Raw genomic sequence first — 18,876 nt, 5'->3', positions numbered from 1 at the left:
GGTAAGAATGGTAGTACTCACCCAGTAGCTGGATAAGAAAAGGAAGTGTGTAATGTTTGTCACACAGGAAAAGGGACAGGGCTAAGCTACCTGTGGAAACAGACAGGGGAGTATGGAAAAGTCCATTTAGCCAGGGGAATTAAAGGGGTTGTCACGGCAACCAATTTCTAGCAGGCTGGAGAATAGGGAAGTAACTAAATGTATCCATTACCACCTGCACTAGGAGTGATAGCTGTAGGGAAAGCTTACATCCAAATAAAGGCTAGGAGACAGAGCTGCAAAGAGGGGGGGAGGAAACAGGGGGAACAGAAAGAGACAATCCTGTTCCAGGACACACTGTGTATAGCCGTTGGTGCATGTGTATGTAGCCCTGGTAAGTTTATGGGCTATATTTCTACTCTCCTCCTGGCAGCAATTCCTGTGTAAGGGCAGGTTTGCCAGAGGTTATCATGGGTTTCCCCCACCTCAAGCACTTGCCCTGAGACAGTGAAGGTAGGTCACCTGACTCTGTGTCCAATCAAGGGACACAGGGGAGGTGCCTGCAGAAACTACTTAGAGCAGTGCATTTCCTATTTAGTGAGCTCTCTGACAGTTCACAGTGAAGAGCGAGTTAGCTAGGGAGAGGAGTGGAGCTGATAGACTATAGGGACATAGGTGGACCAAATACCTCCCACCCTGCATAGGGGGGGGGGGAAGAGCTAGACCCAGAGTGGCGTCAGGGACATCCTGAAGGAGGACAGCTGGCTGTATACACTGTCCATGATTGCTGCTGCTGAGAAGCAATAAAGAGTTCTTACTTAAAGAGACGGTATGTGAGACTGGAATCTCTCATCCCTGGGAGGGGATTCAGCGGTAGGGATTCCACCTCATATCCCTAGGGCCTGCAGCAGATGGAGGCGCTGCACCATTGAGGAGAATGAAGGCATCAACCCCAGAAACCTGTCCTGGTTCCCCAATGTCACTGCGGGAGACTCAGACCCTCCTGTTGCCAGCAGGTATGCACCACACACACCCATGTAGCGGGAGAGTTAGTTCCCCTAGAGGAACCGATCTGAGGTTGGGGGAAAGGGAGGGGGGAAACCCGTTACATGTATACATACAATACCTTCCTGGTCTCTGTTCAGACCAGGGTAGATGGAAGATGATGGTCCCGCAGGCCGCAATGTGATCCCACAACGTGGTCAACCGGATCCTTTTCTGACCATAGGCGTCCGCCTCTTGAGGGAGCTCCAGCTGGAGTGTGTCCCTTAATGTCTCTTAAGGCTGCCGGTGGTCTGGTCCCAGACCGCAGACCACGCGCACCGCGTGATGTCCTGTCACTGATGCAGCACTCTATCTATATATATATATATTACTATGGGAAGGGTCCCTATCTGGGGCCTTCCCTACAACAACCACAGCTTGGTAGGGACCCGGGGCCTAGCTGAGGCCTAAGGGGCAATCGTAGGCCTAGTCCAGGGAAGCACTGCTCCCTGGACACTACCTCTCTAGTTGCCTCCTTCAAACTGGCATGGTCTCGTGCCAGCGCGCCAAATGTATCTCTCTTCTCTGCAGCTGGCGACCCCATTGGCTGCAATCGCCCATGTGCTCCTGCACACCCCTAAGTCTCTTGGGATACGTAGTCCATTGTGGAGCCTCTTCTAAGATGGCCGCCGCAACTGTTTCCCCCCTGCGCATGCACACCGCATTCACTGCGCATGCACAACCTCCATAATAGCCGCCACTACTTTGGGGCTCTCTGCGCATGTGCCGTTTCCTATCGTGCATGCACTGTCTCCTATCGCACATGCGCGATGCAATCAAAATGGGGGCGCCCTGTACCGGTGTCCGACGCAGAGCTCCGAGCCAGCCACAGCCTCCCTCACACTCGCTAAGGAGGTGAGTGGGGTCCCGGCTACATCATGATGAAGTGGGAATACATGTTTCCACAGGTCCTCCAGCAGAGGAGGGTCTTAGTCTTACAGTCCTATGGCTAAAGTTACAGATGTAGCCAGAATTACTGAATCCGGAGCCACGGCCTAAAAAGCAAAATCCTTTGCCTCCCCGGAGACAGTGCCACGGCCATGCTGCAGGTGGTCCACGCTTCCAGATCAGAACCCCCACTGCATTAGTCCTCCAGTGCTGGAGCCGCTGCGGTCGCAAGCTGCACTGGTGCCTGAGACAGTTACCCTAGCTACATCCTTGTATATCATCCAATATTACTGTGAGTGTGTATGTGCAAGTGTGTGTGTGGCACAAGCTGTGTACAACAAGCTGAGATCTTTACTCTATCAGGTGTCTCTAAATAAATATGTGTAGTTCCTTTTTTGTACCCGCGATTAATTTAGCCCCGGGGCGTTCTGTACAGTAAATTGTCAGAAGTAACCTGATTTAAAAGGGTGTGGCGCTTTGTGAAGGTGAAGCTCTCCCCAATGACGTAGCCTTCATTTTCTGAGAAAGTGAAACTTAGAGGAGAATATAAGAGACACATCAGCGCCGAGCAGCGCCGAGCAGAGGGAGAAGCTGTCGGAAATAAGGTAAGTAACTGTACCTCAAAATAGGGTAAAAGAATATGAACGCTTTAAAATAAAAATGTCTACAAGGCATTGATACAAGGCAGAGATAGAAAGGGAACTGGGGAGCGGCATAATAATAAGAGGGACACAGGGAAGCCTGAGAGAGGGGGAATCAGGGGTGCAACAGTCCCAAAATAATGCAGAATTACGGGAAGATAAACCTGCAGATAAGATACAGAGGGGAGTGTTAGCACAGGACAGCGCGGCACTGCGGGGGGATTAGCGCTGACCCCGTGTAATACCCTCAGCGCTGCAGGTATTTTATGTAAGTATATGTATATTGTATAGTGCCACCTGTTACGCAGCACGGTACCATTTTTTTAGACATTACAATACAATTACAATACAGAGAAAATAATAACACAGATGGAATAAGTTATTGACGATATAAATGTAATATTGGGAGAAGGAAGTCCCTGCCCCAAAGAGCTTACAATCTACTTGGCATGTGGGGAGACAGCAGGAAGCAATATGAGTACATTGGAGTGTATGGGTTCGAGAGTGTATAAGAGCATACTGCAGTTAGTGAGCAGTGATTGTCATGGGAGACCAGAACTTGTCAATGAGGTCAGGGGACCAGACAGGACAAAGCAGGACAATTTGTATTCCAACTCGAGCCAGCAAGCACAGCACAAACACACAAATCAGCGCTATGCTCACTGTCAGGGCCGCCAACAGAAATTGTGGGGCCCGGTACAAACATTTTAAGCAGCCCCCCCCTGTGTCAGCGGTATTGCCCGTCACCCCGTCCCCCCCATTTCACACCTCACGAGCCCCCTCTCCCCCCCCTTCCCATGTATTTCTCTCCCTTCCGTCTCACCCCATCTCACTCTCCCGCCTCACATGTATTTCTCTCCCCTGCGTCTCACTCTTACTCCCTCTTTTCCTCACTCACCCCCTCTCTCCTCTCCCTCCGTCAATTACCCCATGCTCATTCATTCCGTCGTCCCCCCACACAATTCCCCCCACAAGATATATACCATAAAACTTCCCACCCCCCAATAGTGATCATATTCCCTCTAAGACGCCTCTTTTTTAATGTAAATAAATCTAAATTAGCTAGTCCCTCCTCATTCATCATATTATCCATCCCCTTTATTAATTTGTAGGCTCTTCTGTGCACTTTTTCGAGTTCCATAATGTATCTTTTATGTAGTGGTGCACAAAACTGTACTCCATATTCAAGACGTGTATTTTATAGAGGGGCATAATTAAACTTTATTTCTTTCCATGCATTGCCATTTAATGCAAGATAAGATGTTGTTTGCCTTTGCAGCTACTGCATGACATTGGGCACTATTGCTAATCCTGATGTCTACAAACACTTCTAAATCCTTCTCCATCAAGTAATGACCTAATTTGTAAGTCACCCATGTATTCTTGTTATCCAAAATGCATAACCATACATTTATCTGTATTTAACCTCATCTGCCATTTACTGTACTAGCCCAAGTTTCCAGTCTATCCAAGTCCTTCTGGAGAGAAATTACAGGTACTACACCGCCCAGAGGGGCCTCTTATCCCTTGTATATGCCAGAGATTAAAGCCATGAAAGAATACATTGCTGAGAATCTGTTAAGGGCCTTCATTCGCAAATATACCTCTCCCGCTGGGGCTGGGTTTTTGTTTGTTAAGAAAAAAGATGGGTCCTTGCGGCCATGCATAGATTATGGAGGACTCAACAAAATCACTATTAAAAACCGCTATCCGCTTCCTCTCATTTCCGAACTTTTCGATCGTCTTCAAGGAGCTAAAATTTTCTCCAAATTGGATCTACGAGGTGCATACAACCTTATCAGAATCCGTGAAGGTGACGATTGGAAGACCGCTTTGAATACCCGGGATGGACACTATGAGTATTTGGTCATGCCTTTCGGTCTTTGCAATGCCCCCGCTGTCTTCCAGGATTTTACATAGTTACATAGTCAATGAAATATTCAGAGATCTACTCAATTCCTTTGTAACGACATTCTCATTTCTTCTAAGACTCTTGAGGAACATGTAGGACATGTCAAGCAAGTGATACTCATGTTACGTGAAAAACATTTGTTCACTAAACTTGAAAAACGTCACTTCCACCAGTCTACGACCACTTTCTTAGGATACATCTGGCCTCACGATGGATCCTGCTAAAGTCAAAGCGGTCCTAGATTGGCCTCAGTCCACCACACTTAAGGCTGTGCAATGTTTCCTGGGATATTCCAATTATTATCGCAGGTTTATTCAGAATTCTTCTTCTTTAGTAGCCCCCCTGACGGCCCTTACTCAGAAAGGAGTAGATCCCTCGTCTTGGTCTTCCACTGCGTTAGAATCTTTTTTTCTCTTAAAAAAAGAGTTTGTATCCGCCCAGGTTCTGGGACATCCTGATCCTAAGCTCCCCTTTACCCTCGAGGTGGACGCGTCTGATGTTGGTGTTGGTGCAGTTTTGTCTCAGAGGAAAAACCCGCAGGCCAGGTTGCATCCTTGTGCTTTTTTCTCCATAAAATTTTCCACAGCTTAACGTAATTATGATATTGGAAATCACGAACTTTTGGCCATGAAACTTGTGTTAGAAGAATGGAGACATCTTCTAGAAGGAGCCGAGACCCCTACAACAATTCTTATGGATCACAAGAATCTGTTGTATATCGAGGGAGCTCGCTGCTTGGGAGTCCGCCAGGCCAGATGGTCACTCTTCTTTTTGAGGTTCAACTTTGTTACCTCCTACCTTCCTGGGACAAAAAATGTTAAAGCGGATGCTCTGTCCCGTCAATTTTCGCTTGAGGATAGTTTAGAGGATCAACTCAAGACTATTCTTCCTTCCAAACTCATTCTGTCGTCCACCAATTTTGAGGCTTTAATGGATATCATTCTTCAGCAAAATCAGATTCCTGACAATCTTTCGGTCCTGGATGGCCGTCTGTTCACTTCTCCCTCCTTGCGCAAACAGGTCCTGGAATGGGGACACTCTTCGAAATTGGCTTGTCATCCCAGAGCAAAAAGGACATAAGATCTCATCTCCCAGGCTTTCTGGTGGCCTCAGATGCAGAAGGATGTTAAGGACTTCGTACTTTCATGCCCAACGTGTGCCAGGACTAAGACTTCTAGAAATCTTCCAGCTGGGCTTTTTCAGCCATTACCTGTACCGGTTCGGCCATGGACACACTTGTTCATGGATTTCATAGTGGATTTACCTAATGCTAAAAGTATGAACACCATTCTTGTTGTAGTATTGTTGTAGTATATCGGTTCTCCAAGCAATCACATTTCATACCCCTCAAAGGTTTGCATACAGTGGCGGCCGCCTTTAGCCTCCTGCGGCCTTTTCCCCGTGATTTTTTTTAAATCGTGGGCAGATGCGGTCAAATCGCGGGCAGATGCGGGCCGTTTTTGGCAGTTTTGGGCGCCTACGGACACTTTCATTGTTCAGCGCTATGCGCTTTCATTGTCTAGCGCTATTAGCGCTATCTGGTGATTTCGGGCCACACGGAAAATTCCGTGACAGACGGGTGAGAGATAGAAAACATGCCCGATATTTTCCGGGTATGTTGGAGGTTAAAAGGGGCCGCAACAGTAGCACTCCCAGACTTGCTGAAATATTCATCAAGGAGATCTTTCACCTGCACGGAGTTCCTACAGTGATTGTATCCGATAGAGGATCACAATTAAAATTTTGGCATTCTTTCTGCCGGCAGTTGAGTATATCTCTTCACTTTTCTTTGGGGTATCACCCGCAAACTAATGGACAGACGGAGAGGACAAATCAGTCGTTAGAGCAATTCATTCGGTGCTTCGTGTCTGATTCTCAGGATAATTGGTCGGATCTTCTTCCTTGGGCGGAATTCACACACAATAATCTTCGTAATGAATCTACCACTGAATCACCTTTCTTCATCAATTACGGATTCCACCCAGCTACTCTTCCACTTACAGTTTCTACCTCAGGGGTCTCAGCCGCCGATTACAGGATCAGGGTACTCCAGGGTCTATGGAGAAGGACTCAAAGGAATATTAAATCTGCTGTGGAGCGACAAAAACAACAAGCTGATCGCCATCGTAGACCGGCTCCAAAATTTAAGCCTTGTGACAAAGTCTGGCTGTCCTAAAAAAACATTAGTTTAAAGGTTCCGTCCATGAAGTTTTCCCCTAAATTTCTCGGTCCATTCTCCATTTCTGAAAAAACCCTGTTGCCTATTGTTTGTCTTTGCCTTCGTCCATGAAGATTCCCTCGGTTTTTCATGTGTCCTTGCTTAAACCTGTGATCCAGAACGCGCATTACATTCCTGTTCTTCCCACCACCTACGTGTTGGTTCAGGATCAGCCGGAATACGAGATCCAATCGATTCTGGATTCCAAAATATCTCGAGGTTGTTCTCTACATTATTTCGTTCATTTGAAGGGATTCAGCCCTGAGGAAAGATCGTGGATTCCTAGTCATCGGGTTCATGCGGCAAGGATAGTCAGGAACTTTCATATTAACTTTCTAGAAAAGCCTGCATGGAGTCCTGGGGGTTACCTGGAGAGCAGCGGCAGGCCAGGTTGCACCCCTGTGCTTTTTTCTCCCAAAAATTTCTTCAGCTCAACGTAATTATGATACTGGTAATCGAGAACTTTTGGCCATGAAACTAGCCTTGGAGGAATGGAGACACCTTCTATAAGGAACAGAGGTGTCTATAACAATTCTTATTGATCACACGAATTTATTGTATATCGAGGGAGCAACGTTGTCTGGGAGCTCGCCAAGCCAGATGGTCACTCTTCTTTTCAAGATTGAACTTTATTATCTCCTACCTTCCAGGAAAAAATATCAAAGCAGATGTTCTTGCTCGAGGATAATTTTGAGGAACAACTCAAATCTATTCTTCCATCCAAACTTATTCTTTCTTCCATTACTTTTGAAGCTTTTAAGATATCGTTCTTCAACAAGATCAGACTCCTGACAATCTTACGGATCCTCAGGGTCGCCTGTTCACTTCTTCTCCACATCACAGACAAGTCCTTGAATGGGGACATTCCTCCAAATCGGCAGGTCATCCCAGGACCAAGAGGACATTGGATCTCATCTCCCAGACATTCTATTTGCCTGAAATGCAGAAGGGTGTTAAGGACTGTCACAATGGACACCAACTTTATCAACACATTTATATTTCTGGGTACTTGATTGAACAGAACAAGTTGCAAAATAAATTGTGATTTATTTCCTTAATAGACAAACACACGACATCTGCAGAATACACTTAAAACAACACTTACTGGGATAAGGGAACTAAATAAATTGTCCTTGGAACGAAAGAAATTGTCCTTTGCTTGCAAGCGCCAGAAATGCAACCTTGGTTTTAAAAGTCCTGTGGTTATGTTGTTATTAACCCCTTCATTCCTGGACCAGTTGCTGCTGTGCTGGAACAAAGACTTGCATCTTTACATCATGGATTAAAATTCAGGAATCACACTGGGGATACCTGTGGTGCCACAGTTATAGACTGCCGAAAGCTATCTTTAACATGTGGATCCAATCCCCTCTTGGGCACAAAAGAACCCACGAATCACCAAGTTACCCACAGTTCATAAGACCGGTCAAAAGGGCTATCTGGTGGGCAGGGCACATGGGTCAGGTTGACGCCCATGCCACTTAGCATACCTGGGCTACACCCATACCTTGGCATCACTGCGTCTGATTTTTGACCCAGAGGGGTCACTAGTCTGACATCTATTGTGCATCAGTATGTCAGTTTTGTATACATTATGGATCTGTGGGTCTTTTCATAACCCTAACCCTCTTTTAGACAGGGTGATGCTAATTCAGCGATCTCTTTGAGGCTCCGTCATAAAAATACCCCCAGCTCAGACACCCATATCACAGCTGGATGTCCAAGTAATTCCTGCTTGGACTTACAAAAAATAGCTCCTGCCTTACATTTACAATCTGCAGTTTATACACACTTTATTAAAACACCATGTTCTATTCGTGTCATAACTGTAAAAATAATATGTACGTGCATATAGCGGTTCACTGTATTTGCACATCAAAAATCAGGTTTCTGGGTGCTTTCGTTCTAGAATTAGTATTTCTCATTGAAATGCCAGCTGCTAGATTGCCATCATGTGTCGGTTAGAGGGTATGGCAAGCAATGCATTTTTTCCTTTTAACCTGGCAGGCAGGGAATGGCCTGCAAATGGGGGATAAAAATGGCTGGGACAGGGCAAACACAGTAATGCATAGCAAATAAGTTTAACCCCTTCCTTCCCCGTCACAAGGACTTTGTACTTGCGTGCCCCACCTGTGCCAGGACTAAGACACCCAGAAACTTCCCTCCCGGTCTACTTCAGCCATTGCCTGTTCCTGTTCGGCCATGGACACATTTGTCCATGGATTTTGCCGTGGATTTACTAGTATCTACAATTCTTGTAGTAGTGGATCGGTTTTCTAAGCAATCTCATTTTATATTGCTCAAAGGTTTGCCTAGCTCTCCCAAACTCGCAGAGATATTTATCAAGGAGATTTTCCGCCTTCACGGAGTTCCTGCAGTGATCGTATCTGACAGAGGATCGCAGTTTGTATCTAAATTTTGGCGCTCTTTTTGCCTTCAGCTGGGCATATCCCTCCATTTTTGTTTCGGGTACCACCCACAAACAAATGGTCAGACGGAGAGGACCAACCAGTCTTTAGAACAATTTATTCGGTGTTTCGTGTTCGATTCCCAGGACGATTGATCTGAACTTCTTCAATGGGTGGAATTTGCACATAATAATTTACGACGTGAATCTACCACAGAATCTCCTTTTTTCATTAATTACGGTTCCATCCCGCTACTCTTCCTCTTCCAGTTCCTACCTCTGGGGTCTCAGCCGCTGATGATAGGGTCAAGGAACTTCAAACCCTTTGGAGGAGGATCCAAAAGAACATTAAGTCGGCCATTGAGAGACAAAAACGTCATGCGGATCGCCATCGCAGACCAGCTCCAAAATTCAGGCCTGGCGACAAAGTCTGGTTGTCCTCCAAGAACATTAGGCTGAAGGTTCCGTCGATGAAGTTCGTGGCTAGATTCCTCGGGCCATTCACTATCTCTGAAAAGATTAATCCAGATGCTTATCAGGTGTCCTTGCCTCCGTCCAAGAGAATTCCGTCGGCCTTTCATGTTTCGCTACTCAAGCCAGTGATCCAGAACACACACTCGGTTCCAGTTCTACCCACCACCTCCGTTATGGTACAGGGGCAGCCCAAATACGAGATTCAATCCATCCTGAATTCCAAATTATCTATAGGCTCATTGTACTACCTGGTCCATTGGAAGGGATTCGGTCCAGAAGTGAGGTCTTGGGTTCCTAGTCATCGGGTTCATGCGGCAAGGATGATCAAGAGATTCCACTTGAACTTTCCAGAAAAGCCTTCATGGAGTCACCCGGAGGTCGCTCCTAGAGGGCCTCCCCTCTACTGTGAGAATCCGCCATTTTGGCAGTTCAGATGATTATACATTATGTTATATGTCAAAGAAAATCTTACATGTGAAAAAATTCTCAGTGAAGGACAACTGATGACTGCCTAACTGCATTGTTTCGGAAGTCTCTGAAACTGGAGCATAGGAAGAGAGAGGGCAGGAAGAGGAGACATAGGCAGAGAAGTACATGTATGGTGGCGTTCATTTCGTCTCTCCTGGAGGCGTTGATTCACCGTTATACATGCAGAAATAAGATCCTAGAGGGTGGTAGGTCTTTCACGGGCGGCCAATTAATGTTTCAAAGAACCGGAAAGACCCTGCCAAAATGCTGCGGTTAAGGCCTCGTTGTTCCAACCTGTTTCCGCAGCGATGGTCCGAAATTCAAGAGTGTATTTCGTCACTGTCCTGTGACCCTGAGTGATATGAAAAAGAGATGAGGCAAAAGTGACCTTACGGCCGGGAGTGTCAAAAACCTGTTGAAATTCTTTTTTGAAACTATCAAAGTTCTGAGTAAGTTCAGGTCTTAATTCTCAGATGGGAGAGGCCCAAGCCAAAGCGTCACCGGTCAGCAAAGCAATAATGTAGGCTACTTTCGATCTGTCAGAAGAACAGCGAGAAGGGGTTCATTCAAACTGGATATCGCATTGATTAAGGAAACCTCTGCATCCTAGAGGTTCACCTGCATACCGGTTTGGAGTGGGCAGACGTGGTTCCAGGGGCATAGTTCCCTCTGAAGCAGAAGCAGTTAATGGCCTGATAATTCTGGACTGAGACTGTAGAAGCGAGATATTGGCTAATTTCTGTGTTAGAAATGATTGAGGTCAATGGCCCCCTCAAAAACGTGTGCTACAGAGTGAAGATGTTTCTGTTATAGAAATAAAGCCAAAATGCCACTATATATCCAGATTGGGAACGGAGTTAAATATCAGTCCAATGACTTAACCCCTAGTGTGGGGGATGGGTTAGCGAGTTGAGCAAATGAGGGATGACCGGGGGAGGTCTCTCGACCGGCACCGGACCCCTTCAGTGAAAAAACGCATATAAAACCGATCCTCCTGGGGATACTCCGTCAGTGTTGAAATAGGAATTGAAATCACTTACTTCTGTTCACTGGTATCAGGATACGCGTGATCCATGCTGTGTGTAATCCATGAAGGGAGAAACTTCTCAGTGGCAAGAGAGAGAAGAAACAGCAGAACAACCAGAAAGGGGGCAGAGCAGAGGCAGCAGCCGCTGCAGTATTGGAAGTAAGAAAGGAGGAAACACGCCGCAAGGGACGTGTTCCCCGATTCCTCGCAGCCTGGAAGGGTTCCTCAGGAGCTATGATATCATACAGTATAGAAGACCCTTTTGGTTTTACAATGCCTTGCTTGATCTCTCTTAACCTTCTGCTTAACTCCTCAACAGCATCCTCTGTAGAATACGTGCCTATGTTCCACCAGTGATCCACCAGATCATCTTTAATTAATAGGAACCTAGTACGGTCCATGAAATCAGAATACCCCTGACACAAGGGAGCCCACCATTTCCCACTGTGGTCATCAGAATCAGGAGAACACACAGACCCCTCAGATTCTATACAGGACGAAATCCCTGAAGTATTCCTCCCAGAGGATTGTGAACCTTTAGGCTTTCCTCTAAACACACTCTTATACACTGTTGGATTCATTCTTGGCACAAGACTAGATTTAGATACCTCCCCATCAGACCCTTCATCACTGGTAACCCAATCCCGCCAGTCCGTAGATAGTGTGGGACTCTTTACGCTTAGGTCCCTGGTGACTGAATTGTGACCCACAACTGGATAGGGCAGAGGCATTGGCGTTGGCATGGGCGCTAGGGGTATGGCTAGGGGCAGTGTCCTGAAGTCGGGCAAAGCTGCGACCAGAAGGGGTTTTCTTACTATCCCGATCTGCAGCTTGTCTTCTTCCACTCCCCGCTACCAGTTGCATGTAGCGATCAATGTCCTCTTTAGACATACTCGTATTCACCGGAGCGGGTGCAGCATACTTACTGTTCGCCCCGGCGGTCGAGTCAAATGTAACGTCATCTCCGGCAGACATCGCGGAGTCCGGGTCCAGGTCCAGCATCGGAAGTACGTCATCTATTGGCCTTGGCACCGGAAGCTCGGCGTGGTCCTCCATCTTGAAGTAGGCGCTAGGCTAGGCCTCGTCTCCGGCCTCCTCTGTCGTGGTCTGTCGGGAGTAAGGTGGTGATTTCTCATCGTTCCGCTGACTCGCGATGATCCTCTCTTCCTCTGGAGCAGCCTCAGGTCTCGTCTCCGCAGCACTGGGAGTCTCCACGGCCGTGGGACTTCGTCACGATTCAGGCCACACTAGCGCCTGTTGTCGGGGGACATCTGGGCTCATCCGCTCCTGTTCACAGGTAAGTGATGGTCTTCTTACAGCACCACTGGAGTGGTCCGCCGGCCGGCGCATCACCACTGATGACAGGCTGTCATGGTCATCGTCCGATGATTGGGGTAGGGGCACCTCCGTTGCTTGCGAACCGTCCGGCTGGGCAACCTCATTCTGGATTGGATCCACCGGCCATAAGAAGAATATTCCACAATGTGGGTACCTTGCTGTTGTACTTGGCGCGCCCCCCGGTAGTCTGCATTGTAGGCACAGACACCGGACAAACTCTCTTCCGCCCACTTCAATCACCAGGAAGCCTCCTGGAAGATGATAAGTGGTTATGTGGCAGGCTGCCATACTGCTCTAAGTAATCAGCTTTAAGTGGAGTAGCTCGACAATTCGCTCCTTCTCTGTCGCCAGCTCTGCAAGACTGAGGGTGCGGCAGCTCGCATCCGGCCCCTCCTTCAGTCTGGGCAGCACTCTGTGATTGGCTCTCAACATTCCCCCTCCCTCTGGTGGAGTTTAGAAGAGGGGCACTCAGTATCTCTGCGTGACGTGGACACTGTATTGATCCAGTCACAGCACAGGGGGGCGCAGCACCTCCTTTCGCGCCACTTCCCTCCTTCAGGCAGGGCGTTGGCCTTCGCACCAAACCCGGCCAAATCTTTGCACACAGCTTTCTTGCAGCTTGAATGCACGCAGCACGTGCGTCACTCAGACTCGGCGGGAGCCGCCATTTTAACTTCTTAGTGCTGCGCGGGGCACTATCACACACAGTAGCCGCCATCTTTGTTGAACCCACGGTTTTTACATTAGCACAACCCTCACTGATTGGAAGGGAAGTCACTCTTCTGTGAACACTACACTCCATGTCAGCTTCTGCTCAGTGGTAATTCAGCATACCCCAGGCTAGTCTTTCCCTTGTACGCTGCACTCAATGACAGTCCATTACAAGTGTTCTGTGGTGATAGACTGACTGCCGGCTAGAAGTACTTTTGGGGTTTTCTCTCTGCAGCACTGGGGCGTCACCTACTTTTGGCTGCCAGTACCGCAGACCCTCTCCAGAAGTTGCTGACACATGTTACCCAGTATACTTCCTTTAGGCATCCTACGATCACTCGCCTCAAGGGACTAGAACAGCTATAGCTCAGCTGCCAACTCTGTTCACCTCTTTAGGCCAGTCTTAGGTCAAGCTTGGCGAGGGTCATTGACCACCTGACTACACCTAGACTCCCTCTCTCTTCAACACTTGCTCTGGAAGTATACATTTTACTCTTCCAGTTCTGCTTCGCTGAAAGCCTGACCTGATTGATCACAGCAGCGCCTCCAAATCTAACCCTGTTTCCCCCCCCCTCCCAATCTCACATTGGGTCTATCTGGAAACATACTACTCCGGTTTATAGCAAAGGTAAGTATAATACTGGCTTTAGCCAGATTTTAATTGCACTACTCACATAAGCTCATGCTTTATTTAACCCCTTCAGGGAATTATCACTTTTTTCACTAGTCCATGGGACAATTATTACATATATATACAGTATAGTGTAGGTACCTGCATTAAACGGGTTGCTTTGACGTGGCATGCAGGCTTACAAATGCTTTGGCCAAAGGGTTTAACCAAATACCCTTTTTCATGAGAATATTATTTTATCTTAGCCTAATTGGTAGGAGCGCAGGAATCGTTCTTTTTGTTTTTCTGCTTCGCTGAAAGCCTGACCTGATTGATCTCAGCAGCGCCTCCAAATCTAACCCTGTTTCCCCCCCCCCCCTCCCAATCTCACATTGGGTCTATCTGGAAACATACTACTCCGGTTATATGATATAGAGTGGTGCAAACCTGCTGGCAACAGGGGGCCCTAAGTCTCCCGCGATGGCATGGGGAATGACAGGACAGGCTTCTGGGGTCTCGCCCGAACAGTACTCACATGTGCAGCGCCTCCATCTTGCGCAGCCCCCAGGTGTATTGGGGTGAAGTCTTTGCAAAGGAATTCTCTTCCCCCTCCTCCCAATAGACTTCAGTCTTAGGTCAGGAGGTATAGCTAAAACAGGTGGTGATCTTTATTTGGTCTCAGCAAACACTTCCTTCTCTCAGCACACAGAACAGCAACAGGTCTCTTACTTCCAGGGTGTCCCTGGACAACCACTCCTAGTCAGGGCCCTAGAAGCTGTCGTTGCTCTTCCCTTCCCCTCTTTTAGGGTAAGGGGAATGATCTCCCGCCTCTCCTCTAAGGGAGGGCCTCAGAGCTGGCAGAGTCTGGTTGGGTAGATCTTGCCTCTCACACGGTAGAGGCAAACTGTCTAAATTCAGGAAGTCAGTTAATTAAGTACAGGTCCAGTATGACTCACCCCTGTGCCTCTGATGGGACACACGGCCTGAGTGCCTACCTTCTCTGACTCACAGAACTGTAGGGTGTGGGGAAAACACATGATTACTCTTGGCAAACTTACCCTTACTAAGTATAACTGCCAGGAGGAGGGCAGACTGCTAGCTAAAAACTAGCCATGGCTACACAAAATAGAGATTTTTTTAAAGTTACAACAGCCTTAATATCTGAAACGTTAATAGAAATAGAAGGAGCATGAATAAGTGTCAATATCTTATCATTATATGAAACAAACAAGACTGGCTCGTTGGCGGCTCCCTCTGCAGGGCGCCGCCATGTTGTTGTGTGCACGCATGCGCGGAGGCTCGCGCATGCGCAGGAGAGTCAGCGGTGGCCATTACTGAGTCGCACATGCACAGTACAGTTAGCGCACACTGCGGCAATAGAGTATAGGCTCATAAGGCATAGGGGAAGGTAAACACATGACCCAGCACAGCCAATAGGGCTGAGAGGATTCACTGCTTCCAGGAAGCTATATTTCGCACGCTGGGAATGACACAGCAGTCGGAGCTGGGACACAGACAGGATTGGAGGTAGCTGCAGGTAGGTTTGGAAGTTTAGGGGCAAAGCTGCGCAGCCCTCTCTAAAGACACAAAGACGATCATCACGGTGGGACACTCCAGCGTGATACCACCCTACGTGGAGGCGTACTTGTCGTGGATGTCATCGCTAGATCGGCGGATCCTATCAGTATTCCAATTGGCGTGTCCGGGTGCTGGAGCACCCGGCAGGTACCTATACACCAAGTGCACCAACCATTGCTACACTTCATCTAGTGGGCCGCGCGGTCTCACACTTTGGGGGTTGGGTGTGGGGCTCTTGGGACACGGTGTGGGCTACACCGTGATGGGTCACGGCCGTGTGAGGCTTAAGGGTAGTTGTACCATTAGTGATCATTATACAACCGTTAAGAGATACAGTATATGTTGCCAAGTAAAGGTATTGTTATTATTTTACACTGCGTGTGATCATTGTTGTTGGGGCCTGTGAGGGGCTCCTCCCACTACGTTGGGATACCTCTCAGGTGGAGGCGCTGCACCGATACTATTATTTATGTTATGATGTCACCCCGGGCTCTCCGTGGCGGAGGCTTAGGCTCCCTGTGAGCCAAACAGGTAAAAGCCGCACCGGTAGCTAATTGTTTAGGGGAAAACAGGGCTACACTGGCAATCAAATCAAATCAATCACTCGCTGTTGTAAGCGGTAAAAGAAATAAACGTTTGCAAAAATGACTTAAAAATACTTCTACTTGACAAACATTGTAACAGCATAAATCCCCGAAATATTACAATACCGCCTAAAAATGGGCACATTGTCGTTGCTTTTGTCATTCACAGACCTGATCCCCTGAAAAATAACCCAGGATGTCTTTAGCATACTTGGCCAGATCCGCCCAAATGATTGAGAATGAGGTGAGAGATCGATGTGTGTGTGCCTGAAAAGTACAATATGATTCAATGACAACAAGTCACCTATTTAAATTAAATACATTGTTTTATTTACCTTTCTACAGCACTCTGTTTATTCTGGTCTGGACGAGAAACGCGTCAAATACTTTCTGAAGCACCTGAGGATTTCTTTAGACAAAATACATACGTGCGTCAGCAACATGCGTGCTGCAGCAGATGATATTGACCAATTCCACCAGTGGGCCACCGCTGTCAGCATAGCAGGCTACGCAGGTTCAGGAGTAGGAATTCTTTTGTGTTTGGTCACCCTTGTGAAATATTCTTTGGTCCCCGAAGTGGGCGCGGCTGTGTTCGCTGCTGGATATCTGACAATGTACGCTGCATTGTATGCTGATTTCTGGAACATCGAAAAGAAATGCGAAAAAGTGCTGGAAATGATCGCTGACTTTAACGAACACGTGGAAGCTATTAATTTCTGCCTGGAAACAATTCCTGCAGGGAGGAAACCAATCCAGTCTCTGAGTTACTTGGTTACTGAAAGTCGTAGTGTTGTAGACAATAAATCGTGGCTGAGAGCAATGTTTTTGCTCGGGCTAGCAATAACCCCATTTGTAGTTGTGGGCATAATATTTTCTGCATTGATATTTGCGAGCACTATAATGAAGCTGAATAAGGAGGCAAAAATAGCAGCAGTTATACGGGTGGAATGCGATGAATTAGAGAAGGAATATCAAATGCTTAATTATTACTGAATAAGAACAATAAATATTAATAATACGTTTGTGGAATAGAAGGAAGTTTATAACTGTAAAAAAAATAAGACAAGTTAGACTATACTGTGTATTAGACTGTAAGTTACCTAAAAAGAAATATAGAGAGATATACGTGACTCCATAGTGTGATTGGGTGATTAATCTATATAACCGCTTGTGTGAATGTGCTTTTGTCAGTAACAAATGGAGGGGTAAAGCCAGCCCCAGCAGTACATGCCAGGATCCCTCCATATGTGTGCAGAGCACTTTCCCCCAACTCCTGGGAGATGTGTGGCTACGGTGGGTGCGGTACGATACCTGTGGCTCACAGGAAACCTGAGCCTCCACTTGCACACACGTGGTGTAACAGAACAGTTTTACTACATACAGCTAATATAGTTACATCCTACCCACCAGGCAATGCACGACAGTAACCTCCCGTGGTGGTACTGCCCCCAAAGTACTTAGGGGCCCTTGGGCACCCAACCGACCCGGTGTCCACAAAGTAACTCCTACCCAATATGTGGTGCAGAGCTGCCCACTAAAGTTGTTGGTTCACTTGTATTACCTGCCCAGGAGCTCCTGTCCACGGGTATGGCAGAAGGTGATGCGGTTCCACTAATCCAGCGATGTCACATAGCCACCGCCTCAACGGTTGGTGGGTCCCTTGTGGAGTGTACCACCTTTAATAGTCTCTGGTTGCAGGTGTCTGGTCCCAGATCACCTGAGGCCAGGATGCAGCCGCGTCCTGGCAGTGTCCCTCACTTTAATGCTACAGGGGCAATGTCCCTATCTATGAGCCTGTCTCTGCAGCAACCACAAGCTGAGGGGAGTCGTGCCTAGCTGGGGCCTAAGGGGGGTCTAAGGGGGTTATAGACAAAGCACATTAACACAAGCAGTCATATAGATTACATTTATATAGATTAATCACATAATCGCGCTATGGAGCTATGTGTATCTCTAATTAATTTTAATTTTTATTAGAGATTTGGTTGATCTGAGAGGCTGCAGTGAGCTCGTGTTCCCTCTGGGATATCCCAGTAATACAGTAACTGATCTGCAATTGGATACATTACCCCATGAGCTACCTGTATTACTAACACCAAAACTAATACTGTGCCTGTATTACTAACACCAAAACTAATACTGTGCCTATATTACTAACACCAAAACTAATACTGTGCCTGTATTACTAACACCAAAACTAATACTGTGCCTGTATTACTAACACCAAAACTAATACTGTGCCTGTATTACTAACACCAAAACTAATACTGTACCTGTATTACTAACACCAAAACTAATACTGTACCTGTATTACTAACACCAAAACTAATACTGTACCTGTATTACTAACACCAAAACTAATACTGTGCCTGTATTACTAACACCAAAACTAATACTGTGCCTGTATTACTAACACCAAAACTAATACTGTGCCTGTATTACTAACACCAAAACTAATACTGTGCCTGTATTACTAACACCAAAACTAATACTGTACCTGTATTACTAACACCAAAACTAATACTGTGCCTGTATTACTAACACCAAAGCTAATACTGTCATGGAACAAGAATCACATTCCTGCCCGACCCCCCTTCTGCTTGTCAGCTCCTTAAGTTCAGCTGCAGGCATTGGCTCCACATACACACACTGTGCCTGTGTAACATGCAACAATGTTGCATTTTTTGCCTCTGAGCACATAATCAGTGAACTGCTACTGCAGCTTCTCCAGTCCTCCCAGTTAATGGACTTTCCCATGTTCTCCCCTGTCTTTTGCTGACAGTTAGTGCAGTCCCACTCAACCTTTAGTGTGACCCCTGCCCCTCACTTTCTTTTCCACCCTAGATTACAGTGAGTACAGACCTGTCTGCATCCACCCCTGGTAAGGCCTTTCTCTCTTACCATAGTCCAACCTCATAGAAGCATCCCACATAGAGAAGCACTCTCTGCCTACACTACACCCACAAGTTCCTGTGTTTTCTAATCCAGCAATAAAAT

At 47.0% G+C, this 18,876-nt stretch overlaps 1 protein-coding gene across 1 annotated transcript; it reads left to right on the top strand.

Annotated features, from left to right (window-relative positions):
- The first annotated feature begins 2,465 nt into the window (after positions 1-2,465).
- Positions 2,466-17,723, top strand: LOC142488376 (uncharacterized). Its single transcript, XM_075588847.1, has 3 exons — positions 2,466-2,516; positions 16,049-16,123; positions 16,225-17,723. Exons 2-3 carry the CDS (start codon positions 16,076-16,078, stop codon positions 16,870-16,872), a joined length of 696 nt encoding a protein of 231 aa, XP_075444962.1. The 5' UTR covers positions 2,466-2,516; positions 16,049-16,075; the 3' UTR covers positions 16,873-17,723.
- The last annotated feature ends 1,153 nt before the right edge of the window (positions 17,724-18,876 follow it).

This window comes from Ascaphus truei, chromosome 2, assembly GCF_040206685.1.
Source record: "Ascaphus truei isolate aAscTru1 chromosome 2, aAscTru1.hap1, whole genome shotgun sequence".
Taxonomy (NCBI): domain Eukaryota; kingdom Metazoa; phylum Chordata; class Amphibia; order Anura; family Ascaphidae; genus Ascaphus; species Ascaphus truei.
Note: the sequence above shows the minus strand (reverse complement) of the source record. Positions and strands in the feature narration are given on the sequence as shown.